The sequence below is a fragment of the Psammomys obesus genome, unplaced genomic scaffold (genome assembly GCF_907164565.1).
Source record: "Psammomys obesus unplaced genomic scaffold, mPsaObe1.curated_primary_1811, whole genome shotgun sequence".
NCBI classification, from domain to species: domain Eukaryota; kingdom Metazoa; phylum Chordata; class Mammalia; order Rodentia; family Muridae; genus Psammomys; species Psammomys obesus.
Window position 1 is genome coordinate 1,029,739 of NW_026590598.1, and position 18,069 is coordinate 1,047,807.

At 51.8% G+C, this 18,069-nt stretch overlaps 2 protein-coding genes across 8 annotated transcripts in view; both read left to right on the top strand.

Annotated features, from left to right (window-relative positions):
* The window catches only part of Opn4 (opsin 4), a 9,418-nt gene extending 8,689 nt beyond the window's left edge, over nucleotides 1–729 (top strand). Inside the window, exon 10 of the mRNA XM_055608006.1 lies at nucleotides 691–729. Within this exon, the coding sequence (XP_055463981.1) occupies nucleotides 691–729 (39 nt within the window). The remainder of the gene's footprint in view (nucleotides 1–690) is intronic.
* Nucleotides 730–1,708: 979 nt separating this feature from the next.
* Nucleotides 1,709–18,069, top strand: part of Ldb3 (LIM domain binding 3) — a 62,011-nt gene continuing 45,650 nt past the window's right edge. For 6 of the 7 annotated variants that reach the window (XM_055607987.1, XM_055607989.1, XM_055607990.1 and 3 more), the window contains exons 1-5: nucleotides 3,347–3,417; nucleotides 3,523–3,641; nucleotides 12,776–12,927; nucleotides 13,415–13,490; nucleotides 14,770–15,137. In XM_055607987.1, the coding sequence (XP_055463962.1) occupies nucleotides 3,549–3,641; nucleotides 12,776–12,927; nucleotides 13,415–13,490; nucleotides 14,770–15,137 (689 nt within the window). In that variant the 5' untranslated portion in view covers nucleotides 3,347–3,417; nucleotides 3,523–3,548. Of the gene's footprint in view, nucleotides 1,738–3,346; nucleotides 3,418–3,522; nucleotides 3,642–12,775; nucleotides 12,928–13,414; nucleotides 13,491–14,769; nucleotides 15,138–18,069 lie in introns of those variants that run through there. The other variant, XM_055607988.1, reaches the window with a different exon arrangement.

Sequence of the window (18,069 nt, forward strand, 5' to 3'; positions counted from 1 at the left end):
TGTGTGTGTGTGTGTGTGTGTGTGTGTGTGTGTGTGTGTGTGTGTGTAAGAGAGAGGGGGAGAGAGGAGAAGAGAGAAGGGGAGAGAGACTGACCTTGGGAGCATCCAAAGAGACCCTGGCGGTAGATAACATTGGGGATGTAGGAAGGAAAGAGGGCAGGAGGTGGTAGGAGTGGTGATCTGGGTAGGAGTCTCCAAACCCTGGGGAACAAGGAGCCAGAAAAGGGCTTGATCACTTTTGTGGTATAGCCAGGCCCTTCTGACTTGCCCCAGGAATGCTGTAGTGAGTTTGGCAAGCCTGTGAAGTGTGCTCCCAGAGGAATCTGGTGCTACATGGTGCTACAGAGCAGGGAAAGGGTGAGCAGGTTAGAGCAGCAGGAGTAAAGAGATGCCAGGCTTCACACACACATGGGATTGCAGAAGAAAGGTGAGCTGGGGCAGGGCCATAAGGAGTCTGGAGCTCAGGAGTCTGAGACATTAATCCCAGAGATCATCCTGAAAAGAGCCTAAGATTTTGCTATCTCCTTCTTTGAGATGTGGGCCTTGAGAAGGCCCACCCCAAGCTTGACCACAGGCTGGGCCTTCTACACAATTGCCCTCACATGTCAGTGTTCTCAAATGTGAAGAGTGTTAGAAGGCTGTCCCTGTGAGACTCTGAGAGATGAACAGACTTGTATTGTTTATTTTCAGACCAAGAGATACTTCCCCAGCCTGGACCTCGGGATGTAGTATGCTCCCTGCCCCCCGGCCCTCCACTTTCTTCTGGTACTTGCCCAGCCCCATCACCTCCCTGTCACACTCACAGACCCAGGATTATCTCACAAGCCCGGAATTCTGAAGGTGTTCCTGTCACTTGTGCTACCCTGGACACTCATCTCCGACCCCTTTCCACACCATAACACTCCTGCCTTGAAGCCCAGTCTGCTCAGCTCAGCAGGCATGCCTGGATTCTGCCCGAAGCGTGGACCTCTTGCCTCACTTCGAGCAGCTACTGCTGCTCCTCAGATTCTGTATGCTGCGATTGTCCAGGCAGTGACAATAGCGACGGCACCGGGGAACACAGCATTTGTTTATGAGCCAAGCATCTTGGCCAGCCTATGTCACAGCTTATCGGTTCAGAAAGACAATCCCTGCATCCCCTGCCACCAGTGGTCAAAAGTTGAGCACAGACTTTACTAGAAAGAAATACTTCCTTAACTCAAGCTCTCCCATAGCATTCACACTGTGACCCACGCTCACATGTACATGACCACGCTCACAGGCAGGCACATAGGAACCTATTTGCATGCACACTGAGCTCACTGAGCACACCCTGCCCTTACTGTTTGTTTCATGTCACTGGTCTAAATTCCATCCAGATGTAAACCTGACAGGGCACAGGAAAATAAAAAACAGGGTCTCTTGTGGCAAACATGCCTACTGGTCTTCATATCTCCAGCAGTTTCTTCTTCCCTTCCCTAGATTGCCAGCTTGGGACTCTCACTCCTTAAAACCCACCTCAAACCATATGGGAGCAAAATAGAGGAGGGACAAAGGCAGTATGGCCTATTCCCTCCTCCCCAATGACGTGTGGAGCTCTTCCCAGCCCGTGGGTACCAGCTGTTCTCCAACTGGCTTTGGATCTCCTAGGGGAGGCAGCGGGAGGCTGGCCTTCCCCTTTAAGAGCATCTCCCTACCACCCCTCCCTTAACCAGAAGCAAGTGCCAAAGTCCAGAGAGAGAGAGCCTTCAGCTCCAGGTATAGCATTGCTGGGGATCCAGGTCCAGGGTCGGCCCTTTTCTTTCTGGTTATGCTGTGTGGCTGGACCTTTTCCAGCTGGAAAGGACAGATAGTCCGGGGGAACAAGGACTGAGTTGGGGATAGATGGGATGCTATAGAGGATGGGATGGGAGAGGGATGGGGAGGTGCCTGCCTCCTAGCCCATGAAGGTGGAGTGGTACTGGAACAAAGAGGAACTGGTGAAACAGAGCGAAAGAGTACAAGCACCTCCCTGGCTTCTTCCACTTTCTATCTTTGTGACTTCGGGCAAATTACAAAGCAACCCTGCAAATCAGCACTCTTATCATGCAGTCTATGTATGCCAGGCCTGGGTGTGAGGCCGGAGTTCTGGCAGCTGGGAAATTACTCACATCCAGACCTGCATTAACTCTTCCAGGCTTGGGTTTGGGAGGGCCAGCCAGAACCCAACCCAGCACCTTCCGTAGACCTCAATTTCCTGGGCTGGGGAGCCAGAGTGAACCTCCATCTCCATACTACGTAAGAGCTGAAGTCTGTCTTGGGGGAGGGCTGGCATCTAGGGACACCTTAACCCAAACGTCATGCTGGTTGAAGCCCCAAGGGGCCAAGGTCCCCCACCCAGAGCCCACTGTCTCTGTGTTGTGGGCTGAACATGCCACACATGCTTCCCTTCCCTGCCCTTCTGGCTCTGCGTCCTAGCAGCTGAACAAATGGCACTTCTCCCCTACCCCCCATCATTCCTGTGCAAAGGGCATGGAGCCTGGCGTGTAATGCTGGCAGCTGTAGCTTTCCATGCTACTGTCAAGTTTTCCAGGGCACAAATGAGACAGGAGAGCCAGGAATAACTGCCTGGGCCCCAGAGGGTCTAGAGGGGTGGGACAACATCAGACCTGGCCCCAGACCTTTTTCCTGAGGGTCAGGCAGTACACTTTACCCCAGGCCAGAGCTTTGGAAGGTATCTATAGCCACTAGGAGTCCATTATCTGACATGAGTCCCATCGGCATGGGCCCAGGCTCCCATGGGACCCAAGTCTACTCCCTGTGTGACCTTGGAGAATATATTTAACTTCTCTGAGACTTGGCTCTTATAATCCAAGGTAGCAGCCTCTTAGCACCCCATTAAAACTGGTGTGAAGGGCCTTCTTCTGAACCTGACCATGTTCAAAGCCCTGCCATTGCACGGACATTTTTATGTCTAGACCCATAAAAGAGACCCAGGAGCCAATCGACACTCCTGTTTTTCAGACCTGTTGGAGGCTAAGCTAAGCCCAAGACCCCAACAGGGCCCCACAACAGATAGGTGCCAACTCGTGGTCCTTACCAGGGACAACAGAATAGTAAAACCCCTATCCAGAGGAGGATCCAGAGTGGGATCACTGACTGGAACGAGGGTGCAAAGGCTGTGCAGAGGGTACAAAGGAGGCCGGTCCTCCATGCCTGCTCCTTGGAGATGGGTGTTATGGGTGCCTGACACCCCTCCCCAGGGACTATATTAGCCGCGTGAGTCATGGTGGACTGGTTGGGAGGCCGCGGGCAGGCGGGCCCAGTGTAGGGTTACAGTCCATTTATGGGCGCAGCAAGGACAGATATCAGTGTCGATGGCATTCACTCCCAGCTATTCTTAGGAGCCTCCCAGGAGGAGCTCTGTACAGCCTGGCCAGGGAGCAAGGGACACAGCAGGCAAGGCCAGGGATTGGGGTCTGGGGCAAAGAACAGAAATATGGGCTGGAAAGACAGGCTGCATGAGCATCCTCTCACCTGACTCTTTGTACTATTTGTCTTCAGAGGAAGCTGCCACTGTCAGCCTCGGCATGTCTTACAGTGTGACTCTGACAGGGCCTGGGCCCTGGGGCTTCCGTCTGCAGGGAGGCAAGGACTTCAATATGCCCCTCACTATCTCTCGGGTAAGTGCACATTGCTCACGGCCTCATTCCCAAAGGGGCAGGGCATTCTTGGAAGAGGGCATCCTCATGCCCATCTGTCTGTCAGTCAGTCTGTCTGTCTTCCCAGGGCTCTTGGAAAGCAGAGCCTGCCTTTTTCCTGGTCTGAAGTCTAGGACTGGACTGGTCTCCTGATCTTGACCACAGTTGAATCTGCTCACCCCAGCTTATTCCTTGGACTTCGCCCATCTAAGCAAGATGTCATGGGCAAATAGCTGAGCAGGAAATGCTGAGTTTGCAGCTTGGGTAGGCTTGTGGGCAGAGAGTGTGGGGCCTTCCTAAACATCTTCCCCAGAAGGGTAGGCTTGGGGTAGTCCCAAGATTGGAATCCTTGCCTAAAAGCAGGCAACTGCTTAAGAAAGAGCATTCCTAGCATAAGGAAGGCAGGTGACAGGCAGGTGGGTAGACAGGGATGACCATGTTGCCCTGCCGTCATGATATAAGTCTAGGCTGGACTGGTTGCTGGCCTCCAGGGTCCACTCTATCCTAGACCCAAGACACCAGCCTCTCCTCTCCCAGTCACAGTGGGCCTGGCCGGAACCTCTCACGATCCGGCTCTTCGGCTGGGCCAGTCTTTCTCACCTAAGGAAGGGCTGCCTGTCCCACAGCTTTGCTCTTGCTAGGCTGGGGAAATGGCCCCTGTGTCCTGTAGATAATGGTGAGAAACAGTACTGTCCAATGAAAATGGCATCAAACACCAGGGGTTATGGGGACAGCTCCTGTTGAGTTGGAGAAACTGAGGCCTGAAAGGCCAGAAAGTAGACATGCTTGCAAGGAATCGAGGAGGAACTTTAAGTACTGCTATAGTCCGGGCACCTAGGCTATAGCCTGGCACTATCTGCTCAGCATTTGTCCTGGTAGATCTGGGACTGAAGGCCCCATGGCTCAGGGGGACTGAGGCATACAGGGAATAAGTATAACCTGCTTAGTAGCTGAGCCCCTGGCAGGACTGATCTGGGCTTAAGGGGCAGGGTTAGACTCCAGGGTGTCACTATGGAGTTGGAGGATGGAATCAGGTATAACTGGAGTACTGTTTCTTTCACAGAGCAGTAGAGACTTGCCTTGAACCTGGGGGGCTAGCTCTCAGGGGTAGTGGGGAAGCCTGGGAAGTGCTTGACAGAGGGGCAGGGTCCAACATTCCCCTGAAGCAGCCCTGGTCCTCAGATCACTTTTAAGCTCGGCCTTTGGGGAGGGATACTGTCTTCACCTCTCAGCTGCAGACCTGGAGTCTCTGCCCTCCAGACCTACTGCCCTGAAAACAGAGGGGCCCCCTGCTAAGGGGACACCCTAAACCATATGCATCTTGCTTGACGATGTGGTGACATGTGGGCATGTGAGACCGGTGGCTACCCCCATGCTAGGCTCTGCACAGTCCCCACTTCTGACGCTGGAGCTTTCCTCCCTGTGTAAGACAGGGCCTTTCCCATCATCCTCATGTGCCCACCGGCCCCTATGCCTAGGACTGAGACCACCATCCCTGCGGCTTGCTGCGGGAACAAATTCATCTCCAGGATCAGTGGCACCCAGGAAAGCCAATGACCTCACTCAGGACCTATGCACCACCTGGCCCCGGATGGCCACGGCTTAAATGGCAGCACAGAGGCTTAAAGCTAGACAGCAGGAAGAATGTCCTCACTCAAAGAGGGGGTGTGTTGGGGTGTGCTGGAAGCTAATGCTAGGGAGGCTTTTAAAAATAGAAGCCAGGGCCCTGGGGGATTGGCTCATTTCTGCTACACAACTCGAATCACCGGGAGAATGATGAAACAGAGCCGTGGTGTTCAGGCTTTGCAGTTTCCCGAAAAAACACAACTTGTGGGCCACACATACAGTGGGCTTTGGCATCCCAGTCCTGGGCATTCCAGGCCCGGTGCTGACGGCAAGGCAGACAGGATGAACACTAGGCCTGTGGAAGGCATCTGCTGCTGAGGTTCACAGTCCCTTCTGTACCAGAAACAGCCTAGTCACAGAGACACAAGAGCAAGGATGTACCCCTGCTCATCTTCACACCCCCCCACTCTTGGCACAGCCACTACAATTGTGAAGTCTGGGGTTACCAACTCAGAGCTGAGCAAACAAAGGCTTTCCCGGATGCCCCCAGGTAGCACTCACGTGTCCCAGCATGGCCTAACTCCCTCAGGTGGTCCTTTGCCTGTCAGACTCGGCACTGGTGGAAGCTGGTGTCTCTCAAAAGCAGCTATGTGTTGCTCCCAGGAGAAATAGCTGCCACCTGCCTGCGGGGTGATAGCTGAGGTACGCACCCTACCCACGGCCTGCACACACGTACTATGGCAGCAACCTGAGCAGAAGACCCCTAAGACCCTCACTCAGCACATCTAAGGATAAGACTCTGCAGAGATGGGGTACAGGAGGAACACTCTAGGGTGGAGGGCAAAAGCCTTCACTTATCCTGGACAGGTGCAGAGGCCTGCAACCTGAGCTGCCCTCTCACCCTCCCCTCCCCCACCTCAGCCAATTCTCCAGGAAGCAGACTCAAGGGAGCAGATTACAGGCCTCAACAAGGCCCCTGTCTCTGCCTAGACACTGGGGCTAGGTGTGGGGCCTTGCCCCTTCATGGCTGTGGCACTCTCTACCGCAGGAAAGAGGCAAGTGTCTTCGTTCGCTTTTACATCTCTCTGCTGTGTCACCTGTAACACAGCCTGGCTTTTCTCACCTATGAAATGGGACAGTGCTGTCCACCCTTGTGAGATTGAAAGTGTGGAAATGAGGCCGACTATGAGGCTAGTGTGCAAAGGGGCCGTGGGCTGGGCTAGACCTGCCTCCTTATTGGAAGGCCTTGACCTCCATCCAACCTGGCAGGCTTGCCTGGGCCAGAGTCCAGAGCCTTCTGCCTCTCATCCGATTTCAGTTTCAGTATTATTGAACTGTCCCAGCTAAGGTGGTGACACTGAGAACAGAGGACCCCTGGGAAGAGAACAGAGGGCAGTCTGAGACTATTCTGGGGTGGCTGTGCTGGCAATTCCTGGAATTTCCAGGCCCCTGGAGCATAGCATCCTGAGCTGTTCTCAGCAGTGCCTATCAGTGCTGACAGGCTATGCTGTTTATAGCCCTGCTGAAGGTCAGGCAACCATCTATCTAGCTATCCAGCAGGGTAAGATAAGGAATGGTCACAGCTGAAGACTGCATTCTTAAAGGTGCACCTCAGCCAGGCCCTCCTGGATTCACACTTGCTTCTGACCCTTTGAAGGCCCTGAAGGCAGCAGATCAGAGGCCCACTAGGTCCTGGGAGGGGGTCCCTGTAGGTCCCAGAACCAGAGCACAAGCCAAAGGCAACTCTATGGGCAGACAAGAATGGGGCCTGATGCTATGGGGAGACAGGGGAATATGGGGACAGCAGATATGAGAAGGACATGGGCACCAGGGACAGGAGGAAGTTGCCTAATTGTGAAGACCCTGCAGTCCTTATCTCCAGTCTTCCCATGCCCAAACAGGGCTTTTCTATTCTGCTGGAGCCAGGTTTCTGCCCTCATAGGAGCCATCCTTGGAGGCATGAAGCAAGTGCCAAGTACATACAAGAACACTGACAATTTGTTGGGAAAAGCAGAGAGGAACAATGTTGGGACCTGAAAAAACAGAGGAGGACCCTGTTTTACACACTCACCCAACACACACACACACACACACACACCAAATATTGGTGTGTGCAAACAATTAAATACCAAGGCCAGGTGTTTGAGAGTGTGAGGGATGGGTTATAGATGAGCCAGGGTCTGTGGTCACCTCTTGGAGGAACTCTGGTAACATAGAAGGGAGAGAAGTGAAAATAGTAGCTATTTGGACAAGCAAGGAGGGTATAGGAGAGTCTGGCTTTTATATATTCTTTCTTTTTCTCTTTTTGTTTTTTGTTGTTTTTTGTTTTGTTTTGTTTTGTTTTGTTTTTGAGACAGGGTTTCTCTTGGTGTCTTGGCTGTCCTGGACTCACTTTGTAGACCAGACTAGCTTCAAATTTACAGAGATCTGCCTGCCTCTGCCTCCCTGAGCCCTGGGATTACAGGCATGTGCCCCCGCACCCCGCTGAGCCTGGCTTATTTATACACCAGGACTGGAATAGAGGTTGAGGCCACTGGGAAAAAGAAGTTTCCAGAAAAAGAGTGAGGACTGGCCAGATGGGAAAAGGGCCAGCCTGGCACGTGGTGATTTAATCCCAAAGAGTTAAAATGCACTTAGGACTCCAGGGGGAATCCCTGCCAGGCTTCGAAGAAGGAGCTGGGAAGGTCCGACACCTTCCAGGCCTGTTACCTGCCTTTAGCCGGCCCCACCACACCTGGCAAGTCACGCTGAGAAGGCAGGCAGGGCCTGTGTGTTTCTGAATATGAGGAGGGATGCTCAACTCCTCTGTGGAGCCCAGGCGCCCCCAGACCGCCTGGCCTCTTGTTTCCCTGGAAGAACCCCTGCTATTCTGTCACATCCTTCTAGGAACAGTAGGCTGGCTCAGGACTAGTCAGTGGGGGCTGACCCCTTGCCTTGCACCTTCTATCAGCTCTGGATCTTGTTTCTTAAGGAACCTGGGGTCCAGCCATGCTGACCTGCTGCCGCCCAGTACTATCCTTGACTTCCCTGGATAGTCAAGAGGGAGATCGGGAGAAGGAGCTTTGGGTCAGCACTTGTGTTCTCTTAGGTTGGAGATCTTCCCCAAAACCTCTCAAGCTCTGCAGCATCCTTGTGTAACACCCCGTTTCATAATGTAATCCTCACAACATGCTGGAGAAAAAGACCTCTGGACACTCACTGGAATGTGTGAAGTTTCAACCAAAGCAGGCTTAAGTTGGCCCATTCTGCTGTCTATATGCTTTCCTCTGTTGCCTCCCTCCTAGGCACGACAGTGGCCATGACGCCAACTACCCTACCCTTGTGTTAACCTCTAAAGAGTGGATTGGGCCTTGCAAATCAGATGTGTCTTCTTTTTTTGTTTTGTTTTGTTTTTTGAGACAGGGTTTCTCTGTGTAGCCTTGGCTGTCCTGAACTCACTTTGTAGACCAAGCTGGCCTTTAATTCACAGAGATCTGCCTGCCTCTGCCTCCTAGAATGCTGGGACTACAGGCAGGTGCCACCGTGCCTGGCTCAGATGTGTCCTCTTGAACATCATGCCTTTCATTTCTCTGTTGTTTTTGCCTGGCTTACGTATTTGGGGTCTAGAAGAGGAATGTTCTGGGCACAAGGTAGATAGTGTTTTTAAGAATACATCTGGGACTGCAAAGGCTGATTAAGAGCAGTTGGTAAGGGAGGGCCCTGCTGGCCTTGTTATCATTCACACGGTACAGGACAGTGCTTCTTGGACCAGTGATATGATGCGCCTTAGGATTATGTCCCAGCACGGCATGGACTGAATGGCCAATCATGGCCCCGTTTGTTCTTGATGGCCCACGCTGAGGCCCCTCAAGGTTCTGCTTCATGTTCAGGTCCACACTGGACAGTGACTGTTGGCTGCAGACAATTGAAAAATTAGGTAGAAATTAAACACTCATCCAAAGAGAATTTTAAATGCTCAAAGGGAGATGAAACTTTTTTTTTTTTTAAGAAAATGTCTCCTAGCTAGAATGTGAGTATGTTCAGTCTTTTCTGAGACAAAGTCAACAGCTAAAGGAGGATGAACTACACTTTTCATGAGCCCTGGACTCCAGGCAATGGCCAACAGGCTTCCCTTCCCCAACTCCCACGGGAGCTGAAGTTGTTCCTGTGGTGGAGAGAAGGAGTCTTATGGTCCTTGGCTCTCCTTGCCTCCATCTGGCCTCCTTCTCTAAAGACACTTGAGCAGAAAAGAAGAACTCCCTATTGCAAATACTCCACCCCCACTTGAGGGACATTGGACCCTGCTTAGGGCATCTAAAGGCCAGGCCAGCTGAACTCTAATGGGCAGGCACAGATGTACGGAGAGAGGTGCCAGGGACAGGGGGATCCAGCTTGGTGGCTGTCCTCTGGAATGTCTGGCTACTGACCAGGCCCCTGGAGCAAGGATTACCCCAGCCCACGCCTGAGGATATCAGGCAGCTCCAGGCACAGGGAAAGATAAGTACAAGTTGGCTGTATGCAAGGGAGAAATATGTCACCAGGCAGCTCTAAAGACATGGCATTCCTGGTGGCCTGCAGTTGGCACTAGCTGATTGGGCCCAGCCTCCCTTGGATGTCATTCTGGTGTCCTTGCTTATATTGTCACCATGATCTGAACACTCTCATCCTGCCTAGCAGTGTCCCTTCTGGGTTTGTAGCCCCACCCTTCTGCATGAGATTAATAGCTGCTTCCCTCTGTCCTACCCCAAGCTATTTGTAGACAGTCAAAATAGAAGCACTGGGGGTGTCCTTCTGCAGGTACATTCTGCTGTGGAGAGTATTTTATAGGGTGACATACTACAGAGCAGTTTACTATGAGCTATCTTTCCCTGGGGGTGTACTGCGGGGGAGGGGGGGTAGCTATGGGAGTGCTCAAGAGGACCACTAGGACACGTGGCACTGAAAACTTTACCCTGGGTGATGCTAGTGTTCTCATCTTTCTTTGAAGTGCTTCTAGAGTAAGATGGCTTGATGGGTGGAGAGCAGTGACAGTGATGTTTGATAAGGTGAAAGAGTGAGATGTTATGGTTGGACAGCGATGATGAGAATTGGGGATAGTGAGTTGTTAGAGATAACTCAGCCCTACATAGAAAAGCAGGAGAACAGGTAGATTTTCTGCATAGCAGCAGGTTTCTATTGTTCTAGAAAAGTGTCTGGTTTTTCTTTCACTGTCCCATTGTGTGTGCACGTGTTCAGGTGTATGTATATGTGTGATTGTGTGTGCATGTGTGTGTGTGTTGTATCTCAGGAGTTGTTCACCTTGAGTTTTTTGAGTCAGGGTCTCTCATTGACCTGGAGTCCCTCGCTGACCTCTCCTAGTCAGCCAGGCTGGCTGACCAGCAAGCCTGAGGAAGATTCCTATCAGTCTCTGCCTTCCCAGAACTGGAATTACAGGTGTATGCCTACTCCTTATTTTTAGTTGTGTGTGAGGGCTCAACCTCAGGTCCTCTAAACACCTAGCCAACCAAGCCATCTCCCCAGCCTGTCACTATTTTTCACTTCTGCATTTAAGACAGAAACACATTTCTGTTACCATGGGCTCCCTGTGCTGATGGACTGAGGAATAATGATAGGTCTATGATCCCTTATGGCATCTGGAGAGTGGGCTTTGCAAGTCAGATGTGTCTTCTTGGCCATTGAGGCTTTCAGTTATTCTTATCTATTATTCTCAAATTGCCTAGCAATTTGGGGTCTAGAAGAGGAATTTTCTGGGCACAAGGGGGCAGTGTTTAGGAAGACACCTGGGACTGCAAAGGCTGGTTAAGGGGAGTTGGTAAGGGAGGCCCTTTTGTTCTTGTGATCATTTCACATGGTACATGACAATGCTTCTTGAACCAACATTATGATTACAAAAAGGTGTTCATTTTTTTTGGCACAGTGACTACTAGGCACCTTCATGCACGTATAATTCCCTTCAGGAAACCTGGCAGGAACATTCCATTCATGTCTACAAGCCCAGAGCTTGATCAGAGGCCCACACAAGCTTAACCCAGGTCTCCTAGATGGTTCCCAGACCTTTGCCAAAATCTGGCTTCTGCTGGTATTAATGACTATTCTTATCATTGTTTTACAGCCAGAAAGGTGAGTAGGATGTGGCCAGAGATGCCAAGAGAACTAGATTGTAGGCACAGAAGCAGGCAAAGATAAGGGATATTTTCCAACCCTATGGGAAATGCGGCCCAGAGCCTCCTCTTTCCTGTGATGTCATTGGTGACAAGGCCTGTGTGACATTCTATGTGGTATCATAGAGAAACATCCAACATGATGTCATAGAGTCAGCTCCTAAGATTCTTGTATGTATAAGTGTTACACACTAACAGATTGTTGCACTGTGCTTGTCTCCTTAATCAATAAAGCATTTACACTGGAAAAAATAATGAACATTTCTGTGTGCTATTATAAGGGGTTGATACATTCCTTTGGAAGTCATAGAAGTTAAAGCTAGGCTCCTCAAGTGACAACTCATGAGCTATCTTTCGAAGTAGGGCTGCCAATGTCACTATGGCCAGTCCACTGAACCACTCTAAAATTGTGTCACTAGGTCTTATGGAAGTTCACATCTCAGGTAGTGTCACTGTGGGTAGGGCCACATGAGCACCCAGAGCCCTGTTACAAGGGGCTGCCACACACAACTTGATACTGGGTATGATGTCATTGAAAGTTCAGTGTGAGCCGTGGCTTCCCAAGTATTGGTGAAAATAGCTTTCCCAACATCCCGTGAAGTACTTTCATTGTGGAGACTTAACAGCATTTTATGTAGCCATTTTATGAAGCCTCCAGACAAAGATTTTTGGATGTCAGTAAGGTACAGGAATTAGGAGCTAGCTTCATAATTATACGTTCTCTTCCAGAGGAGTGCAGGTAGCCTGAGGACCCCACGCCTGCCTTACTTAGCAGCCTACCCTCTCCCCACGCAGGGCCGATGGCTCCTTTAGTTGTCTGTGCTCCTGCCCTGAGAGCATTTTTGATTGCACAGAATGCCATTGAGACTCCACAAAGAAAAGACTTGGACGTGGGGGTACATTTATTCTGCCCTTTGGTCTGGCAGTGATGTGGGACAGGGAGGCGCTAAGTCTTACCCTCATCAGGACTGGAAAGTTCTCTCTAGGTTTGCAGGGTACAGGGGTCATAGGTTAATCGGCAAATGTAACCCCCACATATCAATGGCCTGGCACAGTGGGACTCTATCCCTCATTTAAGAGGCCTGGCATACCGTCTCCGCTCCAGGAACCAGGGCCCTTTCCAATTAGCAGCTTGGCTGTTCTCCCCTTGAACCTGTGCATTAAGCACAGTGCAGGATTGCTGAGGAAAGACGTGGCAGTGGTGAGTGTTTCTTCCACTAGCATCCCACTGGCCAAAGGTGGTCCCTTGACTGCTGCCAAAACATCCGAGGAAGTAGTAGCCAAGCGAGGAAGAGGAACCAGGTTTGGTGAGCAGCTGACCATATCACGAACAAAAGTCATGCTGGGTGTCTACCAGATGCTCCAGGTGATCCTTCCATGATTCACCCCTTCTTCTGCTTGCTTAACCAGATCACTCCAGGCAGCAAGGCAGCGCAGTCCCAGCTCAGCCAAGGAGACCTGGTGGTGGCCATTGATGGAGTCAACACGGACACTATGACCCACCTGGAGGCCCAGAATAAGATCAAGTCTGCCAGCTACAACCTGAGCCTCACTCTGCAGAAGTAGGTGGAAACTCTCCAGAGAAGATGTGGTGTGGTGTAGGCATGTGATGGGGGCAAATGAGGTCATCCTCAGCGTTTTCGTAGGCCTAGCCCTGTGCCACGGGATTATATAGGAAGGATGGGCTAAAGTCATTGTTAGGCTGCTATTGGCTCACTTTACAGAAGTGGTGTAGGCAGAGTGCATGGCTACTGTGCCAGCAGTATAGGGCGGGCTGGACCTGGAAACCCTGCTTCCTCTTTCCTCGGGCAGCAGCCCTATCCTCACCCCATGCAGAAGAAGCCCATGAGACCTAGTGGGGGAAAACCCTCCAGGGTTATGACCGCTTATCCTGGTCAAGCCCAGAGCCTCCCTCAGGAGACCAAGTGCGTGGGGTGAATGGTGCACCTTGGTCCCTGTGACTTTACTGTCCAGATCCCCCTAGTGTCCCCCAGGAACTTTTAGGCAGGTGCAAATGTCCTCACTGGGTCCTGTTTCTGGTTTATCTAGGTCCAAGCGTCCTATACCCATCTCCACAGCTGCACCCCCTATCCAGTCCCCACTGCCAGTGATCCCCCACCAGAAGGTAGGTGCTGGCCACTGGAAGTGGGGGTCCACTCAGCCGCGGTTCCAGGAGTGTAACCTTGCCTGCCTGCCTGCCCTTGCCACTGCTGACCCTCATGAAAAATATGTGAGCCTATGACACACTGAGTTGTAGGGATGCCTACCAGCTCCCGAGATACCATCCCAGGTCCAGCAGCTGGTCTGAGAAGAAACCCACTCAGAAAAGAATGTGCTGAGAAGAGGGCCAACATTCTAGTCAAGCACGAAGCAGTGGTCTGTTGAGGGGCCTTTGGCCCTCATTGTCTGGGGGACACTGAGACTAGCATTGCTGTAAGAGGCCCTAGCTTGAGTCAGCCATCCCAGGAGGCACTCCCAGGAGGTGTGAAGGAGCCTTATTGGCCCCCAGAGTTTTTTCTCCATACATACTCTTTCAGTTTTTAAGAGTCTATCCATCCTTTCCAGCTACAGACTCCCTATGTCTATTAGAAGGACTAATTATAATCTTGGCACAGGAGTGGAGAGGCAGCAAAACCCTGGCCCCAGATCTCACCACTAGAGCCAGAGCCCTTCCCAGACTCTCAGCAGCTGATCCCTGTGGGCCCAAGGGCCTAGCCTAAACCTGGGAAGGCCAACCCATAGCTCCTCCATCCACTCCCTTACTACAACTGTAGACTGACTCTGGTCTATTCAATGAGGAGATTAGACAGCAGGAGACCTGGGAAGAAGAGGCTCACAGGGGGGTCATGGTTTGGGGAGATGGACAGAGGGCTGCTGGGAGGAATTGCCAAGGTAGACAGAGATGGCCAAATAGCCCATGTGCTTCCTTAAGTTCTCCTTGGTACCTCCACACCCCAAATATCAGTCATCCCTGGCTATGAAGGGTCTTCTCTGGGTGGGGTCAGTAAATCAGGAGGCTTGGCTGCACTCATAGGGTATCCATTCAAAGAAGAAGGGGTTAGGGGGTGGGATAGACAGGATAGTGATGCCCTTACCATCCCCTGAGCCCTGCATCCGCCTTCCTCAGGGAAGACTTGGCTTTCTATGAGGGGCTTTGCATTCTGTCTAGATGGATGCCAGTATCTAGACCAGGAGCCACAGGCTTCTCTCCTCCACTCTGCTTGAAAAAAAAGACCTTCTTTCCAGTGTCCATTTAGGTGCTTCATCCAGCAGGCTGCAGGCTGTGGGTGGCGGGCTACAGGCGCTCACACTAACGTCTCTTTCAAGTTCGCACAGAAGCACAGCTATGTGTGGCCTCTAACCACTGTCTTCTCTCTCCCCCGCATGGTGCTGCCCTATGCCAGGACCCTGCTCTGGACACGAACGGCAGCCTGGCGACTCCCAGCCCCAGCCCTGAGGCGAGGGCCAGCCCAGGCACCCCAGGCACCCTGGAGTTCGGGGACACCTTTAGCTCTTCCTTCTCCCAGACTTCTGTCTGCGCCCCACACATGGAAGCCCTGGAGCCTGTGCTTCCTCAGGGCAGCCCAGTGGCCAAGGCCAGACCAGAGGGTGCACAGGGCTCAGTCAGCCCCAAAGTTCTGCCAGGCCCCAGCCAACCGAGGCAATATAACAACCCCATTGGCCTGTACTCAGCAGAGACCCTGAGGGAAATGGCTCAGATGTATCAGATGAGCCTCCGAGGAAAGGCCTCAGGTGCTGGACTCCTAGGAGGGTAGGTAAAGGGCAGCCTGCTGTCTGGTATGGAGCCACCTGGGTCATTGGTGCTCACCACAACAGCCTGGTCAGATGGTCAGGGGGAGGAACAGGCCTCAACATCACCAGCCCTGCACCCATGAGGCAGCACCAGCTGAAAGCAACACTAGCAGAGATCCTATTGACCTGCCATCAGCCAGGCACACCACTGCCTTGTACAAGCACTCTGGAGAGACATGTCAGCTCTTTGCAGAAATAGAAACTGAGGCTCAGAAATGGTTAAGCTGAGGTCCAGGTGTCCAGCTACTAAGTGGCTAAGCTAAGCTTACATGCAGGAGACTCCAGCTTCCAAATTTTCATCCCAGGCCACACCCTGTCCCACGCTGCCTGCTGCCTTTGGAAATTAAGGTGCTAAGAGATGGACCAGTCTCCAAGTCCTGGGACTCCAAAGGCAAGAACAGGAAATAGTTTGAGATAAGAACGTAAGTTCTCTAAGGATGAGAGTAGTCTAGGGAGTAGGAGGGAGGGCCAGAAACACCCAAGCAGAGACTGGACAATGAGGAGAGGAAGTTTACAGGGCTGAGCCAGGCTAGGATGGATTGAAAAAAAAAAAAAAAAAAAAAAAAGCAAAGGAGAGGGAGTTATGAAGAACAATAACCCATCTCTGGTTCCCATAGTGTAGCTGGTAGAATTGAAAGAGCATGGAGCCAGGCCACTGTGGAAGGGTAAAGGGGAGAGGATCCTGGTTAACCAGCCTGTAACAGTTGCCAGACCTCTCTCCCCACTTGCCTCACAGTAACTCAGCTACTTGCCTGTGCAATGGGTATATTATCTCTAGGTGCTAAAGGAGCAGCAGGCTGAGTCTCAGAGAGAGGAATCGCACAGTTCTCTTCTCTGAATTACTGGAGGATAAAGAGAACAGCACTCATCACACACTGGCTTCATGTACGCACTGTCCAGCTGATATCCAAGAGTCAGGGTAGGAGCCCGGTCCAGCCACATCCTCCTTTGCTCTTCCATGTCCACTAGACCAGGGCTCCCAGGTTTCTCAGCTTCCCCAGCTCCTTCTGGAATCTGAGAGAAAACAGTCCCTGGCCTCTTTTCCTGCCTCCGATGGGAAGCTCTTCCTAGTTCCCACTGGACCCACCCTGAGCACGAAAGTTGCCTTCTGGTTGACTGGGAAAAGCAGACCTGCAGTGATCGCCTGTCTCCCTGGCTGAAATCTGACTCTGAGTTAGGAACTGGCTCTTTTTGCTTGTTATTACTTAATTTAGTTTATGTGTATGGGTGTTTTGCCCATGTGGGTATGTAAGAGACCGTCTTATCCTCAAGAACTGAGTTACAGACAGTAGTGAGCGGCTGTGTGGATGCCGAGAATCAAGCAGGCTCCTCTGGAGGAGCAGTCAGTGGTGAGTCCTCTCTCCATCCCCATAGGAACTGGCTTTGTCATTAACTTCAGAGGTGGGCATTGATTTCCTTCACCTTGGCAACTCTGGTCTAGCATGCAATTGACCCATGACCACGTAGCTACTAAGAGGCAGGCGGAACTGGTCCTCTGATCTGCCTGATTCTATCTTGATTTGAGATGGAATAGGAAAGCTAGGAGGTCAGGAGCCCTACCCCCTGGACTCCCCGGTTCCAGTCCTTTGGTGCACATACTGTCCAGAATGTACCTGGTAAATGTAGAAATTATATCACTTGATAATCAGAGAGAAGCAGGATCCAACACCAGGGAAGGATGCAAGGTTGGGGCTTCATTCAAAGAAAGAACTGATTGTTGTCAGCGTTGACTGTGTGGGCAGAAAGATTTACGACCTCTGCTGGGCTGAGGTCCCAGCTTTACCAAGTGTCTCACTGTTTGAAAGCAACAGACATGGCAATTCTCCATGTCCATCTATCGCTCTCACGCTGACTGAAGGCATGAGACTTCGGCATGGCGGACACCCTCACTTCCTTCTCTTTTTAAAATTTTTAAAATTTAATTTAATTTTTATGTGTGTAGGTGTCTTGTCTGCATGTATGTCTGTGTACCACCAAAAGAGGGTGTCATATCCTCTAGAACTGGAGTTACAGATAGTTGTGAGCTGCCACGTGGGTGCTAGGATTCAGACTTGGGTCCTCTGGAGGAGCAGCCGGCACTCTTTCCCATGGAGCCATCTTCTCCAGTGGCCCCATTTCCTTCTTTATGAATAAGTTGAGATGGGGGAACTTGCCCAGAGTCAGAGCGTTGAGAAGAGGCAGGGTTAGAAACTGACCTCTGTTCTGTCACACAAAAGGGAAGTCTGTTCCTTACTCTTTTCTGGTTCTTGGCAGCTGGATCTCTGGGAACAAGTGGAGGGGAGGAGCAAGGACAGGTAGGCCTGAGAAAGGACAGGAAGGCCTGAGCAAGCTTCACCCCTCACCTGAAAAGCGGCCTTGAGAGGCCACACAGAGCAAGGGCCCCTGGACGGGCGCTGTATCCCTGGCGCCTCGCCTCGTCCTAAGATCTGAGCTGGGTGTGCTGCCTGCAGAAATCCAAGCCTTGGGGTGTAGCAAGAACCTGGGGGGGAGGAGGCAGTGCCAAAGAAGGAGCTGGCTGCTGCTTAGGGCAGAGGCAACCTCCACCCAATCCAGCCAACACTGCCCTCTGCAGGGGACACTGGGCCGGTCAGCGCAGGAGCTGACCCTGCAGCTGTCAGCACTGGCCAAACATGGAGAAGAAATGGCAAAGCCAAGCTGGCCTTTTCCTAATATAGATCCACTTGTGGCTATTTTGAGCATGGGAGGACAGAAGGAATTTTATCAGCTCTAAAACAGTAGGGGACCTGGGCTGGAGCAGACATGACACCCGCTCTCGGGGGTGGAAAGTCCTTGACTTCCCAAAATCCTGATTGTGGGGTGACAAGGGCCAGGCTAACTGGGGCTAAGAGTCCCTCTTTCCAGAGTTCATAGTGGGCAGATCTAGGAAATCA